This window comes from Anas acuta, chromosome 1, assembly GCF_963932015.1.
Source record: "Anas acuta chromosome 1, bAnaAcu1.1, whole genome shotgun sequence".
Lineage (NCBI taxonomy): Eukaryota > Metazoa > Chordata > Aves > Anseriformes > Anatidae > Anas > Anas acuta.
In genome coordinates this window covers 10,306,062-10,326,025 of record NC_088979.1, presented here as the reverse complement: position 1 = coordinate 10,326,025, position 19,964 = coordinate 10,306,062, and the positions used below count along the sequence as shown (strand labels likewise).

At 42.2% G+C, this 19,964-nt stretch overlaps 1 protein-coding gene across 14 annotated transcripts in view; it reads right to left on the bottom strand.

Annotated features, from left to right (window-relative positions):
- FAT3 (FAT atypical cadherin 3) overlaps positions 1-19,964 on the bottom strand; it is a 419,137-nt gene that overhangs the window by 324,978 nt on the left and 74,195 nt on the right. For all 14 annotated transcript variants that reach the window (XM_068669037.1, XM_068669045.1, XM_068669068.1 and 11 more), the window contains one exon: positions 279-3,590. In XM_068669037.1, the coding sequence (XP_068525138.1) occupies positions 279-3,573 (3,295 nt within the window). In that variant the 5' untranslated portion in view covers positions 3,574-3,590. The remainder of the gene's footprint in view (positions 1-278; positions 3,591-19,964) is intronic.

Here is a 19,964-nt window from a genome sequence, read left to right as displayed (position 1 = left end):
CTGCAAGAGAGTCATTACGCACCTATCACTGCTTCTTAAATGGAGTCATCACATAGCAGCTGAAAAGCCATGTGCATTATTTCACACTCATGGAGTAATGAATGCAACCAGGTAATTAAATCATGTCATCACTGTGCCTGGAAAATCCTTATTTGTAATTTTATCTTGCCTGTTATGAAGAATCGAACTTCTTGTAATGGGCAGAAAATAATTATGCCTACGTTTCTCTTTTGCAAGAACCTCCATGAAAGGCAAAGGAAATTAGAAATGAAACTCACCTGTTTCTTCATCTATGCTGAATCTCCCCAGCCCACTGCCGTCCCTGATGGAATACTGGATCTCTCCATCCCTTCCAGAGTCCTCGTCTCGAGCAACAACTTGCAAAACACTTGTACCAATACGCGAGTTTTCCTTTACAGATCCAATGACAGCAAAGTCAGGAAAATAGGGGGTATAGAGATTTTCGTTAACATCCACTACTTCAACTTCCACAAAAGAAACGGAAGAGAGAGAAACCGGGCGCCCCTTGTCCTTTGCGCGCACCGTCAGGTTGTAGAACTGCTGCTTCTCGTAATCGAGCTCTTTGCTCAAGCGGATAGCACCGCTTGCTTTGTCTATCTCGAATCGCCCGTTGTAATCGTTCACCAGAGAGTAACGGACTTGACCTCCCAAGCCGAGATCTGGATCATGAGTTTCCAACCAAGCTATGACAGTGCCAACTGGCAGGTCCTCAAGGACCTTCACATTGTAGCTGGATGGTATAAAGGCTGGAGAACAATCATTGACATCGTCTAAGAAAACCTTCAGAGGCACAACAGAAAACTGCTGATGGCCACTGTCTGCTTTGTCCCTAGCCTCAATCTTTAGTGTGTAGTTTGCTTTTGTTTCCCGGTCTAGCTGATCGGCCACGTACACCACTCCCGTGGAACTGTTGATGGCAAATTGCTGGGTGTCCGTAAGCACCGAGTAAGCCACCTCCCCATTGGATCCTAGGTCTTTATCTCTGGCTTCTACTTGGATAATCTCTGTACCAAGACTTGTACTTTCTAAAATGTTAACTGAGTAACTGTCCTGTAAAAAAACAGGCTTGTTATCGTTTGCATCCTCTACAGTGACAGTCAATAGTCTCCATGCAGATTTCTGTGGATTACCTAAATCATAAATTGTAATATTAAGGAGATAGAGCTCTGTTTTTTCACGGTCCAAGGGCATAAGAACTTTAAGTACCCCTGTTTCCATGTCAATGTTGAAACAACTATCTCCGTTACCATCAGAAATTGTGTAGACTACTTTTCCATTAAAGCCTGAGTCTGCATCATAAGCTTTTATCCTTAGGATGGTGGCACCAACTGGCAGATCCTCTGAAACCATCACATCAGTAGGGAAGGTTTTGTCAAAATGCGGTGCCTGTCTGTTCACTGAATAAAAATCAAGAAAACCATCTTCCAAATTCAGCTTCACATTTGCTTTTGCCTTTTTGAGCAATTTTTCTGCTAGCTTCTGAGCAACTCTAGTCTCTCTACAGCTAAAGGTCTTTGAAGACACTTTCCCATGAACTACGGAAATATTAACAAACATAGCATCAGCAAAGTTCTCTCCATCAGTGGCTGTTATCTTAAGGCCAAAATTGCTGTTCTTTATGCCAGAATTAATTAGAGATTTTTTAAGTTGCAGGACACCAGAGTCAGGATTTAAATAAAAAATGCCAAGCTCATTTCCAGAGATTATTTTGTACTTTACAAGCTCTAACTCATCTATGTCGATAGCAGAAACAGCAGTAATGTGACCACCAACGGGAAAGTCAGATGAAATCACTCCCTGACATGCCACTTTTTCAAAGAGGGGCTTGTTATCGTTGACATTGCCAATGTATATGGTGACATTCACCTCGCTTTCATGGCGGTAAGGAGAACCCCAGTCAGAAGCCCTCACAATGAACCTGTAGCTTTCTGGTGAGGACTCAAAATCCAGTTCTTCAGATGTGCTGATGATACCTGTAAACTGGTTTATTATAAATGGTAGTGAGTTCAGACTGGCAATGCTGTATGTTATGTATCCATTTTCTCCCCTGTCTTTATCGACTGCTGAAACTGCCAAAACGCTATAGCCCACAGGGACACTTTCATTGACAAACGAGCTGTACGAAGGCTGCTGGAACTCCGGAGTGTGATCATTGGCATCTTCTATCCTGACAGTAACCTGTGCTTTTAAATCACCACCTTTGTTTGTATATACTTCTAATTCGTAGAGGTCCTTCTCTATGATTTTCAAAGGACGAGCGGTAGTAATAAGGCCTGTGATGGGATTGATCTTAAAATAATTAGCATCCTCACTAGGAGATAATTTATATTCCACACCCAGTGGCTCAGGCGTAAGCTTAATTACTGCAACCACCACACCTGGAGGTGAAAATTCATTGATCGAAACATCGTAAGTTTCTTTTTCAAACTTTATGGGTATACTTTCTTTTTTGGGACTAGCAATGTGGACCAATTTGACTGCAGAGAATTTCTGAGGAGATCCTTTGTCTTTTGCTTGGAGAGTTAGGTTATAACCATACGGGAAACTGTCCCAGTCAATAGGCTTTCTTTCCTTTATTTTGTACTCATTCATCCATTTACCTTCTTTAGTCAGAAAGAACTGTTCCAGCGGATCTCCTGCCACAATTGAAACAGATTCAATTTCTCCATTGGCTCCTTCATCTAGGTCATCAATGTTAACAACTGCATAGGTAGGCTCCTTGTCTGATGGGAAGGGAATATGCGTTACTACATTTATCGTTGGAGCATGTTCATTTATACGTTCAATGTGAACATAAAGCTTGGCCGTACTGCTAACACCGTTGTTTCCATAAAGCTTCATCCCACGGTCCACAGCCAGAATCTCAAGGTCATATCTGTTTTTCTCATCATAGTTTAGCCGGCCACTTAAGGAGATAACACCACTCGTAGGATGTACTGAGAACAGATCAACTTTGTTTTTGAAATAATAATAAAATTCACCGTTGGACCCAATATCCGCATCTGTTGCGGTCACCTGTGCAATGCTAGTCCTTAAAGGAGTGCTTTCCGCTATTGTGACAGAGTATGTGGTTGGTGAAAACAAAGGTCTTAAGTCATTCATGTCCAAGACCTGGATATTCACTTTTGTCCATGCTTCCAAGTCCTCTCCTCTGACAGACCCTTTCACTATCAATAAATAGTTGTCCTGGATTTCTCTGTTTAATATAGCAGAATTCCCACCTTTAGTCCTTATTCTTAGGAAACAAAAGTCAGCAATGATGACTTCCTCTGCTTTAAAAAAGCCCTCATCGTCGCCAGATACTATCCTGTATTTGATATCCCAAGAAAGGTCAGCCAAGGTAATGCCCATTCTCGTTTGACTGTTGACATAGGTCCTGGCTGCCGAATTTTCGTACACGGTAGCATTGTAAGTGGAATGTGTGAAGTGAAAGCCAAGTGGTGCGGTTCCATGAACTACCTTGCAAAGGGAGGCCAGGAGCTTGACAATCAGAAGGGCAAGGCAAGACGGAGGTGGCCGTGTGCCTGACCAGCAGCCCATATTCACCTCCATCACATCTTTCTTTCACCCTGTGACAGAGAGAGAAAAAGTGAGATAGTTAATCAAGAGATAAAAACGGTACTGGAAAAAAGCATTATTTCAAAATTACTTACTAAATTTGTACCTGAAAATAAAATATACAAAATAACTAGTTACTACATATTTAATAAAACAGAAAGGGAGAACACTACACACAAAAAAGCAACAGTTTTGCATTCTTTTTTTACATGTGATAACATATATACATAACCACACATATATACATACATATACACACATGTTCATACTTTTTTTAATATAAAAAACCGCTATGGGACCCAACCACATCTGTATGTACATGTGCACAATACAAAATAATAATTTTGTAAAAAAAAATAATAATAAAAATAATAATAAAAAAAAAAAAAATAAAAAAATAAAAAAATAAATAAAAAAAATAAAAATAAAAAAAATAATAAAATAATAATAATACAAAATAATAAAGTAAAAAAAAATAAAACACATTTGGGTAAAAAATATATGGATAATTCACACTGAAATTGTTATTTTTATTTAACAGTAGTTGCAGCTAAGTCTAAACTTGTTCATTTTTAGAGCATATTGGAAGACTCCTTTTTAGTCCCAGCCTTTGGGGATGAGACAGGATTTTCATTATCTATGTAGCATTGTGATAGTCAAATTCCCAATAGTTATCAGGTTTAATATGGACAGTTAAGAAAGATCAGATGGTTAGTGAAATTTGAGCCACCAAGAAAATGAAGTACATAAAAATCACCAGCCAACCATTACTGCAATTACATGTGCCAACAGTAAAATCAAAATAAAAGTAGAATTATGGCTATTTAAATGCAATCACATACACATACCCAGATAGTGAGAACAGACAAAATACAATGAAGAAAATAAAACTACTCGATAAAGTTCTCATATAAAGAGTCAGGTTAGTAAATGTCACAGCTAAGATCAGATTTAACTCTGCTCTTTTATATGTACTACAATGCATCTGTAATTATGATCACTGCTATCCATCAAATACATGTGGTAACACACAGTAAATAAGGACACAGATGAGCATTTTTGAACACTGATGAACACTGAACACATTCAGTAGATGCTCCATTATTTATTTATATCACTCCCATCTTAACCTAAGAAAGGTAAAGACCTTCTCCAGTCTGCTGCCTGTCCTGCTGTGGAACAGCCATCCTGGCTAGCAAGAGCATGAAGACATTCTTAATTGGATACAGTCAAATCCACCTTGCACCAAATTTCACTCCGGCAGCTCCAAGCAGAATTTGGCTACAAATAAAGCACGTGGCTCCATCGCCAGCAGTCTTAATCCACAGGTGGTTCCATTTCAGCCACCTCAAAGCAGCAAGAGCCCTTCCAGCGAGAGCCCTTCGTTGATTGCAAAAGGTTCATTTTAAGTATTGAAATGCAATTAGTTAGCAGCCATTTGAGGAAGATATGGAGATCCTCCATACAGTCCCATTGTGCATTAGTCCCACTGCCTCACTTCGTATATCTGAATTTCCAGGTTAAACGGAGACAGGGTTAGCGGAGACACTGGCTTGAGACTGCTGGAGGGTGCTGCAGCAGCTGTGCGCCAGGCTGCTGCTGATTGCTTTCCACAGAAGGAATGGAAAGGAAAGGAGCCCGAGGAAACTAGTCAGATGCTTAAAGTGAGGCAGTGTGAAAAAGCTTCTTTGTTACAAAGTACGTTCACCACTACTCATGAAAATCTTAGAAATCAATTGTAAAAGGCAATTATTAAAAGACCCACCGCACACATACATTGTTCTCATTGTCATTTAAAAGCTGCTTGAAAATGCAGTTTTCTTCAAGCTAGAATATAGAGTGGATAGGAAAAGTTGTCAATAATGACAGGAGTTAATTTGAATTTCCAACATGATTTCAGCATCCCCTAGGAGGTTTATAAATTGCAGGCAAGTTTTGGAATATGAATTCGTGTTAGTTATCACTTCCAATATAACTGAATGACTACTGCATTTTTAAGTACTAATGACAATCAATTTATTGCACTGATGTTATAATGTTCACACAAAACACTTAACTTCCTGATCCCAGTCTATATCCCATTGCTTAACACGTTAATCAGCTTGATCAGTTCTCCCAAGTGTTTGTCAAGGCACCCATCTTTCAATACACTTACTTTCACATACAGCCTCCTCCCCCTCCCCGCCCCCCCCCCCCCCCCGTGTTTCTGATTTATTTTCCATTACACCAACAAAAAAGGGAACTGTCCATATTGAAGATAAAAATCTAAGATCTATCACCTCTTGGACTTGCATTTCCAACTAACAGGTAAATCCCCACAGAAGTACGTGTGGCACTTCCTTTTCTGCATATCACACATCATATAAATAACATGTTAACCCCTGTTGTTTATACAGAGAAGATGTACAAACATAGACTTCTCCAGCATACTTTGTGTATGAGCTCCCCATGCTCTTCCCATGCCTAGGGTGATCCCCAGAACACCTAAGATGAAATTCTTCAACTAGGAACGACTTTTTAATGTTGTTGCCATTGCACTCTGCTAAAAGATCAGAGCAGCGGCGCCTTATTTTTCAGCACACTAAACATTCATCAACTTAATCCACCCGTGTGAAAATATCAGAGTCCCCTATTTTCATGGAGCTTTATGTGAATCACTTTGAGCACTGCCATGAAAACTGCTGCTTCAGCCTAGCGTGGGAGAAGATGCTCTCAAGTAGAAAATACAAGCAATATACCGTATGCTGCTGAGGAACGGCCAGCCAAGGAAAATGAGAAATCCTAATGGGAAAGTCCCAGCTCATGACAAAATAAAGGTCTGTGTCTCTTCTGTGAAGTGGCACTATTAAAATCCTCAACAGGCAAGTCGCTGTGCTCGCTGTGCTACCACCACATTTTACCAAGAACACATCAGCATCCTCTCTCCATACTGCAGTACCAGCTTTCCAGGTCCTCTGTAATCAGAAATCAGCTATCCTGAGAAATCCCTTGCTGCAAACAAAATGCTACAAGCAAAACAAAATAAACTGTACCTTCAGGTTAGCCATACACAAGGTTACAGACTCCACAGTAGCAGACAGGCACCACTATATATGTAGTTACAAAGCTACGTGACCAGGGGAACCTAGCAAAAAAGTTGTGCATATCCCAGGTAATACAACAATGTCATGCTCCCACTCCGTTTATTTATTTATTTTTAGAGAAAGCCAGGGCTGAGACCTAATCTTGAATACACAGCTGCAAATCCAGTTATGTCAATGGTCTATGAGGTTTGTGGTTCAGTGCTGAAACACTCGGTTTCCACCTACAAACAATGCATGACACACACGTGCATACACGCGTATGTATACATAGCATGTGTGTTTGTGAATGCACTTTAGTTCTGTATACATACGTAGACACAAACACACAGTTTGTGTATTTTTAAGTATAATTTCAGGGTTGGCACTGGAAAAAGTGGGCCTTCCCATCAGGCAGCACTTTCAGAGTTTGATTTCACTTCAGATGTGGTATGTAGTGCTGTAACAAGCTCCTCACTGAAGTTATTCATCTATCCATATATTTATATGGCCATCATCATTATATTATTGGAAAGTCCCAACAGACGAGCTATTAAACTGCCACTTGGACTACCCAAGAATGTTTTATTCATTTACTGAATTCCTTTCTTCTGGGATATTTGTTTTTAAGAGCTCATAATACATACATACTTAATGCACAGGAAATGTAATGCGATAGGTTACAGAAACAAAGTACAAAGCGACCCACCGTAAATTAAGAGGCATTTCTTTAAAGGCACTTCTTGTCAAAAAAATGTTATGGTTTCGAGTGAAGAGAAAGATTGTAATTACTCGTGGCTGATTTTGAAACGTTTGGGCAGGAGCTACTCCAAAAAGGAAAATAAATCCCCTGATACTGCTCAACATAGTCTGAAGAAGCGGAATAGCTCTTTAACAAGAATAGAGGCTAAAACACAAAACTTTCTAAGTACCCAAAGAGGCAACAAGATGACACAGAGAAGGAGTCCAGCATCCTTCCACTTTAGCTCACATTAAATCCTCTGGTCTTGAAGTGAAAAGAAAGAAATGGAGAAATAGAATGGCCATTGATTTTTAACTCTCTTAAAAATAAAATTGAACTCTATGATTTAGTTCTCATATTTAGTTCTCCACTCATCCACTTGTCCTCTGTTCTGTGAACAAGAATTATCTATGTAATCCAAACCTTGTAGAGTTTTGTACCTGTAGGGACCTGTAGGTGGCTGGTGCTCCATAGAGGAGCTGTGAGGGGTACGAGTGTTTTTTCATCTCGGCTCTGGCAATCTGCAGCCTGGGCTGTATCCAAACAGACTGGGAACAACGACTCCAGTCCCAGGGACTGCCAGGATTCCCACACACCGAATCTGTGGGTCTGATTCAGTGTGCAGACACAAAACAAGTGCTGTGTGATCCTCTGTTTGATTTCCTCTCCCAAGGCTAATTCTCCTCATCCCAAAGATCTCTATACCATAAAATACATGAAAACGAGAACAATATATATATACTCTTGGGTAAACTCTAAAATTATTAAACAAGTGCCAAAAGGACTTTTAGAGTACATAAGGAAAACAGCAGGTAAACTTCTTCAGCAGGCAGAAGGAATAAGCTTTTAACAAGACACTACAGGGAAAAGAAAAATTTCCTCTCTCATCCTTCAAACTCAAGTACACCCAATGAGATAAGAGTATTTTCAGCTGACCATTGTATAAATGATCTTAGTGAATGTGAGTATATAATACAAATATTTAAGAATTTCTACAGGTCCTTTGAAAGGGAAGAGAGAGCCAATCTGCCCTTCACCTCCCATCTTCAGCAGAAGGACCCAATAAAGCTCTTATCTAAAGGATCCTCCAGGCTTCCGTATGCTGGGAGGAGAAAAAACATCTTTTAAATTCAGATGACAAATTTATGAGAATCAAGGTGATTATGAGCCTTTGTGCATAGGGGTAAAAAAGGTCAGGAAACGGGGTTTGGTCTCATTTAAGGTTTTTACCATGATTTTTATGTTTCCAGAACAACCTGTGAAAGTCAGGCTGCTTCCTCAGAAAGGACAGGAGTGGTGACCTCTAGGTATGGAATAATACTACAATTCAGAAATATTATTCTATTCTCAGGAAAGGAGTCACAATTCTCATTCAAATGGTAGCTATTAAAGTCCTATTAAATAAGCAGCTTTACTGCAAAAAGGTGTATAGATGAAAACATAAAGGACTTTTTTTTAGAAGGCAGGAAAACGTTAGCTTCACATGCACATGACAAATAAACAGTATGTATTGAAGCGATGAAACGGCAGCAGGAACAACAGCGGATTTTGTTGTAAGTGACCTCAATCTTGCAAGTAACTCCTTCCTATCACTCAAATAATGTCAACATCGGCAGTAGTCTATCTCTTCTTAGGGTCTAATCATCAGAACAGCAAACCTACAATATCGCCATGCGGCTCCATCCACCTGAACGGAGCCTCTTATTCTCAGTGCTATTTTCTATCAACAACAGCAATCTGCCCCTACAAAAACTTCTGCACGAACGGGTCAAGTATACCTGCAAAAAGGTTAAAAAGCACTCTTGACTCTTTTTCAGTTGTTTCCTATTTAAGTTCCACATCAAGCTGCAACATTGATAGGAAAAGATGTTTTTCACAATGCTGTCAATGTCAAGACACGGAGGGGGGACCCGTGTACGTCGCTGCCCTCTCCTGGAAGGAACCTCCTCCATAGTGCAAAACTATGGAAAACTTCAGAACTCATGGAAATTAGTATTAAAGGCATATGGAAGATGGTGATCTAGGAGTTGGACGGATGTCTGTCTACCAACCTTAGGCACAGACTAGAGACAGCGGTGGATTTTATCCTGTCCCCTCAACATGCAGGCAGTATCATTAGCACTTGGTCAAATGAGAATAGGGGGAAAAAACATTAATAATGGCATGTTATTTTAAAAAACAAACAAACAAACAAACAAACAAAAAACATACTTTCAAATGGCACATTCTCTACTCAGATATCTTTCCTGAACTGCACCCAGATGTACCCCACAATAACTTACCCAGCTAGGAAAGGCTTAAAATTTACCGGCCAGGAAAAGAAATTAGAATATACAATAAGAATATAGAGTTTGTGCCATATGGAAATGAATTAAAAATGCATGTTCAACTCTAGGCAGGAGGGAAAAAAAACGCCTGACTGACATTGACGGTAGATTTATGCCAGGGGATATATATTCATGGGGCTACCTGCTCCCTGATGAATACAAAGATACGATTTTCCATATAGATGATTACATCATGATGTGTTTATCCCAAAAGAGAAGATGAAGACAAACCAACCATTTCTGCAGAATAACCCCTTGCAGGAGACAGCGCTATAAATCCTAACCTTCCTTGTAGCTGCAAATCCTCCCGCTGCCTGCATCTATTTCACGGGAGAGAAAGGCCGCTCAGCATGCAGCGAGTGTAACTCCAGGCTGACCCTAGGAAGTGAAGATTTAGCCACCCAGCCGTATGTTGTGAATAACTGGGGTTTGCTAGCAGGTGCTGGGGATTTTTCCATACGACACCAATTCTGGACAAGGATCAGTTCATCAGCAGATGCGGATGATAGTTGTGAGCAGGAGCTGGGCATCATTTGTCTTCCTGGGGAACTGCTGCAAAGGGTCTTTGGGACTCTCCCTTCCCCCTCGAGGATGAAAAACAGCTTGGGGAAAGAGTAGGGGGGGGAGAGGGGAGGAATAATTTGCCGCCATGTGAGATTTGTCAAAAGGGAATTCCAGGGAGCAACCTTACAAGGGATTTGAGCTTGTCCCTTGGTGGTCTGTCCCGCTGGAAACAAAGCCTGATGGCCAGTTTTTATGCTTTATCTCCAATCCCCCCTGGCTCCTGCTTCTTAATCACTGTAAAATGGGGAAGCTCTGGGGCAGTTTCAAAACGAGCAAGCTATTTCCACTGGGGCTACATGCTCCCTCATGAAACACACTCAGAGATGCTATTACTTGCTTATTTGGCTTCTCTCTCTCTTTTTTTTTTTTTTCCTTTATCTTATAAACCTACTCTGACCCCATTCAGGGAGCCCTGGTTTGAAAACCCCTTCTAGACACAACATCACAATAAAAAAAATCTAGGCCTGGTTAGTGCCACTTGTGCCACTGCTGGTCCTTCCCATCTCTCTTTAGGCACGACTCCTAGGCGCTGCCGGCCACTGCAACCAGTCTGCTCTGTGCTCAGGATCCTGCACATACTCCTCCTGACAGTTTGCACTATCTTGTATAAACTATTTGGCTATAGTTTATAGTACGAAAGAAGTCTATCAGATTTACAACTACTGTTTCCAGGGCCATAATAGGTATATAGGTGTAAGGACTGGAGTAAGCTGTTACTCTCAGAGGGAAAAAAATACTATATATCTCCCTCAGCCGCTCTGTGTGTTGAGGCCAGGCAGCTCAAATGGTCCAGACTATTATATACAGGCAAGAGGCGGCTGCTAGGAAAAGAGATGAATATACAAATGTTCTTCCCAGTTGACAGCCCCATATTAAAAAAAAAAAAAAAAAAAAGAGAGTAAGAGAAAAGATTACAACGTGGCAAGTCAGAGTAATGGCAGTCCAGTGAGGATTTCACAACAAAAAGGACTGTGGAATAGGGGGGGGTGGAACCAGATGATCTCCAAGGTCCCTTCCAACCCAAACCATTTTATGAATACAGCATTTCACCCCACACCAGAGCCCCTTTGCAGGTTTGTCCCCAAATGACTTGCTGAGTTAGAGAGAGGTGGTCTCAGCAGGACTGCTCCCTGCGGTGGCAGTCAGTGCTGTGAGGGCAGGTATGGATGGAGGCCATGGGAACAAGCAGGGGCAGCCAGGAGAGGGATGCACAGAGACAGCGTGGGACCCAGTGTCCTAAGCCAGCAGAGTGCCATTTATCATGTACAGTAAGAGAAACGGAGGCAGAGGCATGTTCTTGCCTGTGGCACAACCAAACTCATTCTCCAGAAGTTTACCCTGGCTTGCTGATCCTCTAGTTTCTACCATAAAATTATAGTTTTCAATCCATGCAGGAGAAGCACTCAAAGTGAACTGAGAAAATGGCACTGCCTGAGCAATCCGGGGAGAAGTCTGCAAAGAAAACATATTTTGGGTGTATCCAAGTGAAGCTTAGGAAATAATAATAATTAAACACAAAACTATTTGAGAGAGAGTAAAATCTTACTATGCTGAAGGGGAGAAAAAGAAAATAAAGTTTTTTTCTTTCTTGAGGCTAGAAACTGGATTGTTGCTTTTGCAAGGCTGTTTTTCTTCGAGATGGCAGTGTCACATGGCAAAAAAGAGAGATCATACTTGAAGCACAGGGAGCAAATATTTTGATTGAGATTCTCAACAAGTTTGAGATTTGAGAACGAAACCTAGATTTAGCAGTGCTGATTTTCCTTTTGATAGGGCAGGAATCTGCAGGGCGCTGGCACCTGCTGCTTCGCAGCAGACGTAGCACAGAGCTGCCTCCAATCCTGAGCAACCCACTTAAGATGTCTACAACCAGCTCTAAATGCCTACAAGGGTCTGACTTCCAGGCAACGCTGAGCAACCATCTTCTGAAACACAGCTCCCAAAAAACTACCTCCCGCTGGCCCTCTTATAAATTAGCCTCTGACAATTTGGACCAAGCCTGAGCCATCAGATGTCTGTGTAAAACAGAGAGAAAAAATCACCAATAAATACAGCCACTGGTTTCTAAATCTTCCTGTGCAAAACATCAGAAAGGCTGCATTTTTTATTTTTTTTCTAACACGCAGCATTTAGAGAAAGGGCCAATGCCGTAACTTTTTAAAATTACATCCAGTTCAGGCCATGGAAATTGGTTAACCTGCCTAAGTAAGAAGCCAAGCAATCTCTCAGATAAGCAGAATCCACACTGCAGACATTGCACTGGAAATAGAAAAGCTGATGGAGTTAGACTTAAACTGAACAAAGCTACTACAGAAACCTACACACTTCCTTTCCAAGTTATGTGTTCAGGCCAAAGCACGGCAAGGAGCAAAGCTTTCCATCAAAGATGGTCTTGGAACGTTACCTATGTTAGAAGTACCTAAATCCACGACAGGCGCTGATTGCAATTATTTTCACCAGGACATTATAACACTACTTCTGATGCACAAAGCAGTGCTGATGGCACTAGGACAGACTTGCATGAACACCACAGGAAAACTTATGATAGCATCTCCACCAGGTATCTGCACCGTGGCCATTAGCACAGCACTGAAAGGCTGCACGCTGAAATTTCCACCGCATCCAAACAACTTACCCATACTGAAACCACACACACTCCTGCCCCAACCCCACAGTGGTCAGCTCCTGCATAGATATTTGAGATGAAAACCACTTTTTAGCTTACCAAACACAAGCACAACCCACTCTGGCTTCAGCTTTCCAGCTCGGCCCGTTCAGTTGCCGCAGCTGGGAGTCCCTCGAGGGCTGCTGCGTGCCCGGGGAGCTGGAGGTCCAGCATCGCAGGCACAGCCCAAAAAAAAGCTCCAAAGAGCAGAGATCCCTATTTAAAGCTGAACCATTCGCTTTTGTTTATTTATAGCAAACCCATTAATTGCCAATCGTGTATTTGTTTGTTGGAAAACTAACACTCCAAAATAAACACCAAGTTGAAAGACCGTTCCCAGAACACTGAACGATATCAAGAACAGTGCTAAAAATGTAAATCAGAAACATCAAAACACATCATGATCTCAACTGAAGGAACAAACAATCCATTATTTCTGTGCCAGAAAAGAGGTTACCCATAAGCCGCCAGCTAGCTGCACAGTTATCTACAGTCCAGCAGTTATTTATGTCCTGGAGAATGACAGACACCACTGTACAGTATGTTGAAAATATCTTCGTGGCAATCAGCATATGCCAGATTAAATGAGGTATCTCTTAGCGCAGAGTCTCGATAATCACCTTGGAAAAGTGCCTTTAAAATGTTTGGCATTAGAGGCAGAACCTCAGAAAAAGTACCACAGCATTTATTCATGTGTCAAAATCACACACAAAAAAAAGAGAAGAAAAAAGAAAAAGTAGATGTATTTGTTTTAGCCCTCTTCACTAACAGAGCTCCATGCTCCCCTTGGATGAAGGCTGAAATTCCCTCTAAAATCAAGGAGTGCTGCATGGAAAACCAGTGAAAGCAGCCTCACAGAGCTATGGTCTGTCCCTTCCACCCCTTGAAAGGTGTTTAAAACAGGTCAAGTGCCCCAGCTGCCTGGGAAGCCCTTCAAGCAGCCGCACAGGGAAGCAGTAACTGCTCCAAAGCCAACTGCTCTTTACCTCCTAAAATCCTTACAGATTTAGGACTTTCCTAAAGCTCCCACATCCACCGGCTGTCAGCAAAGCCTTGTTTCCAAAGTTCCTGCATCCACTCTGAAAATGCTGCCCTTCCCTTAAGCTTCCCGATCTTCACACACATCTGAAATCTAGGTAAGCGCATACATTCATCCCGTTGATGAGGAATCAGGCACAAATGGACCAAGCCCCTTGCTCCAGCCATACGGGAGAGCCCCCAGGCGCTCCCACTGCCAGCTCTCACTGCCTGCCTGCACTGCCCTCTGTACCTGCACGAGTTAAGGCAGGCAGATTTCCCTACGAAGCAATGCTCACCAGCATCACATGGCTAAATTTCCAAAATCTGGGGTCAAGCACTGATTTTTCTCACCGTGTTGCAGTGGGTACCAATGAAAACCTGTCATTTATTCACAGTTCGGGAGCTTGGGTTTGGTCTGCAAAGTGAAACCTAGATCTTGAAAAATTAACTGGAAACACCTATCACAAAACGTATAGTGTTAATAATACCAACGAGAACAATATTGTGAGTCCATTATGTTGTTGAAGATGGTAGCCCCTGGCAAGAGGAGGGTCGCCTCTTCATGCCTCACCCTTCTCCATTTGCTCTCCTAGAGTCAGGATCACCTGCAAGCCAAGGTCAAGCTGCAAAGCCTAAACTCTCAACTTCTGGACAGAAAGTCCATGCATGCTACATGCACACCAAGCACTGGTTAAGCACCAAAACGCACAAGACAGGGCCAGGCCTGGTTGCTCTGGCCATGCTTTCACCCTGCCTCCCCTTTAACCCCAGTTTGCTGCTTGCCTGCTTGGTCTGGACTTCTCCCCTCCTGCTGGGTGCGCACGTGGCAGTGGTGCCACGCCAACTCACCACACACCCCGCAGATAAATCTTCCTGATGGGAGCCTCCCCTTCCTTTCCACGCTTTGACAAGCACCAAACTCGTTAGCAAGGTGGACACCTCACAGCAAACGAGGCAGAACATCCATGCCAGTGCTTGCCAAGACAAACAGGGCAGGTCACTCCTCCGAGCCCCAAGCCACATGTTGCTGTTCTCCCACTGCTCGTTCTTCTGACAAGAGATGGGGAAGGTTGCTCACCTGAAAGCCCCTGAAATTAAAGGACTCCAGCCTCAGTTAGAGCTGTGAGCTCATGTCCACTGAGGCTCGTTGCTGCTGAATTTAAAACTCCAACTAAACATGAAGTCTCACATATCAAGGCACTGCTTGCGTGCCGTTCTTCTTCCTCAGACTCTGCTGTGCGCTGATGGGAAGCCAGCTGCCATTTCAATATCTGATGCCTGGAAATCTCCAGAAAGGTAAAAAAAAAAAAAAAGAAAAGAAAAAGCTTTGCCAGACAGCTTCAGGTCACAAATCAAAGTAATCAGGAATAATTTAGCCTGAGATGAGGCTGCTCTATCTGTTTCCTCTATACTTTCAAGATGAAAGTAAAGAACAAAAATGTAAGAGTTATAAAATTACAATGTATCCCCTTACTAAAGCAAATCTAGCAATATTACAAATCCATACAGCAAGGAAAAAAAATAAAATGCATGTCACACTTGTGAAACTAACTATAGTGGATAAGAAGAAAACGTCTGTGGGTATAATATATTTCTAGAACACTTTTATAAGAGAAGGCTCTCAATAGCTTTTGGCATATGAAAGCCACTGTAAGGACTGCAATAAAACTGAGTATACTGTAAAAGAGCCATCTCGCATTCATCCCTAGAATTTATGTTCAAATGCTCCCGTACTAAATTCTGCTTTCTGTGGCTTTGGGAAAAAATGATTTTATTTTATTAAATGAACTATAATACACATTGTTTCTCCGAAGAAAAAGTATCGGTAGGAACATAAACCAAGGAGTGCTTTTCACACTAAAAATAACTGGTTGAAACTTTCAAGCTGCTTTCAGCACGTGAGCACACTCAGCACTAGCAGGGGGTTACGCACACACGTACAGCCTGGTTCTTGTGCCCAGCTGCCCTCACAGCCCGTGTAACTCACAGCCTGTGACAGCTGCGGTCCCTTGAGAGTTTAAATCCTTGCTGCTGAGTCCAGAGGATATTCTAAGGCCCAGCATGATCTCAAGAACACTAAAGGATTTCTTTTTTTTACATGTAAGAAGTACAGCTCCTGAACAGACATTCCTTGAGTGCATGCAAACACATCCTTTCCAGCAAGCAGAACAAGCGGAGGGGATGCAGGACATAGAGGTGACAGGCACAGAGCTGCTCGCTCATGAACAGCATCAGGGATGTGCCATGCTGCATAGGGAATCCCTGTAACAGCCTGGGTCCCACAGCCTGATGCCTGCCGACTCCTTTGCAGGCACAACTGACCCCGAGACCCGTCACATTTCGGCACCCAGAGCCACGGTCACTTCATGCCACAGCTCGGCGACTGCAGCAGGATGAGCCAGCGTGGGCACCAAAGCGGCTGTCCCATGCTTACCCCTTTTTTCCTTTTTTTTTTGTGTGGATTTGTTCACACTGTGGATTGAGCTCCCCCCCAAAAAATACGCCCGCAAACAAAAGGAATGGGAACAGCAATGGGTCCTGGAGCAGGCAGGATGGATTCTTTCCATGTTCGTGGCAGCCCAAGCTGTTTGTCAAACAACAGAGTTGAGGCAACCAAGATGGTGTGCAAAGCAGAAAGTACCTTCAGGAAACACACTGAACACTATCAAAACACCAAAGTCTCAAACAGACACGTGAAGTATTTAAATGCTTTCACACCCATAACAAATTTTGTTTACTGCCCAGCATTTAAACAGCTTTTTCTTTGCTATTGTAAGGTTGTTCCCAAACAGTGTGAATTTGATGCTACAGTGAATAGTAGCACTTCAACTCCTATTTACAATCCATTCAGCAACATAATGCCACAAATAACATGCAGGATTTCCACACTTTATGAAATAAAACCTGTTTTTGGCTCAAAGGAAGTTGTGCAAACTAGCTGACAAAATCACGTCCTTTTGTTTCTCCTCTTTAACATAAAAAAAAAAAAAAAAAAAAAACAAAGAAAAAGGAGAACCCTTATCCAAGTAATAGGAAAAACTTTAATAAAACCATTACAGCCACCCAGCCTTGTTAATGCCATGCGATGTAATGACATGCAAATGTCATGCGTGTAATGACATGCAAAATGCTCAGTATCCAGGGAAACGGCGTCCTAATGAAGTTGGAGCCTACTGTATAAACGCACCTTCTAAATCACCACCAAGAATGTCGATTCCTTAGGGGCTGGCCACTTTATTAGTGTGACACCCTGATAGTTTCGTCATGCTACAGCTTCAAAACAAAAAGCTAACAAGCTACTTTTGCATAAAGAGCCCTTTTGTCTGCAGCGCAGGGACAGCCCCTTTTTAGCATCTTGCTAGATACAGAGCTGCTGCATGAAGTAGCACATGGCCGGCTTCTCTAAGCCCATATTCACCTTCATGAAAGTTTTTCAGAAATCTATAATGATGGGCACTAATTAAACTGCATAACCATCAACAAATGAAGCAGAGATGCTGTTTGCCACCTCTTCTCAGCGAACTGAAATTTGCAGTAGGAGAAATTCCAAAACCTTCCACTTTTCTCAGGATCCCAGTGGTCTGAAATCCATTTCATTGGCACCAAGTTCGTTCATAAACTGACTTACAATCACATTAGTAAAATTAAATTGAGCACAAACAGTTGTGCTTTGACATTTACTTACTCACAGGGATGTTTTCTAGGAAAACAGCAGGTCTAAGGTAAAGTAAGCCAACGCAGAATTCACTCCTGCTCTTCAGTGTTAGCATTTAGCCCACTATACAAAATCCATAGTTTTTTCAGCAACCATTCATTTATTCTCCTGATTTCTGCGGCAGCTTATTTCACCCAACAAACCACTGAATATAAAGCAGTACCAGTCAGGTTCACTACCTCATCACTTCGTGTCTGAACATTGGTATTCCTCCCTTCCAGTAAACATCACGGCTTAATAGGAGCACATGCCTTAACATTACTGCTTCTTCCATCAGATGCCCCTGGCATCTTCACCATGACCTTTTTGTCCTGGCAGAATTGAATTCGCTTTGGCTCATGCTTTTCCACAACTGTAACACCCTTTATACACAAGTACACAACCTGAGCTACGAAAAGGGTTTCCAGCGTGGCCTCTGGACAAGGGAGCCAAGTGGTAAATAACCCAACTTCCAGCTGCTACCCAAAGGCACCCACAGTTCACACAACTCCATATGCTCTACCTGATGCTGTCAACCATGAAGTTATATGGTATAAAAGGCTCCATCATCTTCATGCTTCTGCTTCTTTGATGCCCTGTCCCTTCGATTTTCAGAAGCTGAACTCCTTTCCTGTTGCAGTCCTCATTGCCTCTGTACTCAGATCCTAAGGCAACTTGTCTACCTCTCCCCTTCCACCCACACTGCTCTGGGGGGTCTCCTATCGTTTCAGAAATGCTTACATCTCCAGTAAAGTCTGTCACCTTTCTCACACCACCCTCATCTCCCACCACCACAAACAGCTTCACCTCCTGAAACACCTGGCGACTTTCCTGGTGCTTCCTCCTCTCAAGCTCTGAAACTCACTTTCACAGACTACACGTACTGATCCTGTCCGATTAACCTTTTTAGCTGGTTCCTGTGCCTGAGACATCTTCTTAAAAGGCTGTAGAAATTAGGGCCATAGCTTTCTCTCACTACTCCTTTTTTCTCCCTCTCTGTCAACATATCCCACTTGTACAGCATGCCCTAATGGTAATTTCTGCATTGTATCTGTGTATCTGGAAATCTGGCTTGTAGTACCATAATTATCTGATGCTTTCCTACATCTCCCTCTAGATTGCTTTCATTAAACCCTCTCTATAATTTTATAAACAGGTTTCCAGACTAGCTCAAAATGTTATTTTCTCTAAAGGCATCCTCTTGTGCTCACTGGAAGCAATTAAGCAAGTGAACTTTCTCATTCCCACTCCATTTTACTGTACCAGCTCCAGCACTGCTTCTTCTAATGCCTAAGACCAAGAGTGACCACAGCAGCGATCTCGAGAAGATCAATCCTCTCTCAAAGGTCACATCAGAGCTGAAATTCCTAGAAGCACTACACCAATGAAGTTAAAACCCAGCAACAGTCAAAACCTGTCAGCACTCTAGCGGGAGCTGATGCACATCAGCCAGGCACTTTTTTTTTTTTTTTTTAATGCAGAATGATGCTTAAAAATTAAAATCCCAATGAAAGCCACTAAATTCAGAAAGTTTAAGCATGGTGCGAGAAGTGGACATTTCAATAACCTTCCAAAACACCACTGCTTATGCAGGTTCATGAAGAACTTTAAGCTTTAAGGTTAGGAGATCTGAACTCATTTCATCTCTAAAAGGCAGCTGCTGGGTGCAAAACCATAAATACTGACTCCATGAAGCCTGTCTCCAAAAGGCTGGCCCACCCAGCAATACCATTTCCAGAGGTACAAGGCACCTATAGCTCCTCTTTGTTCAACGGGAACGCTGCCCTGTAACCTGGTCATTGCCAGGAGAAAGTTGAGCTCTGCACCACTCTGTATTAGCTTGCTTACTTGTGGTTCACACTTACCTGCCCACTGTGAGCGTTGTGAGGTTTTAATTAGTTTTGGTCTGCAGAACACACCAAGATCCCCTGGAAAAGCCCTACATGCACTCACAGTATGATGACTGGAAGATAATTTTCTTGGCACCCCTGGAGTAACCAGCACGAGCAGCCAGAGGACAACCCCACAGACAAGATACTCTAAGCACTGATCTGCCTGCAATCCCAGTCTGTAGCCAGAAGATCAAAACTTTCAGGGGCAGCACTTTCGTGCAACACATGCTTAAACTGATGTGGGACTTAACAGAGGTTTTCCAGTACAGCACTGGCAAAAACATTCTCATCAGCATCTTTCAACAAAAACAAAGAAGGCCAGAAAAAAAAGCTCACCTTAAAATGGCAATAATAGGAAAACAATAGAAATCGACAACACTAACAAAAGCAGCATATGGGTTTTTTAAATATCCCAAACACGC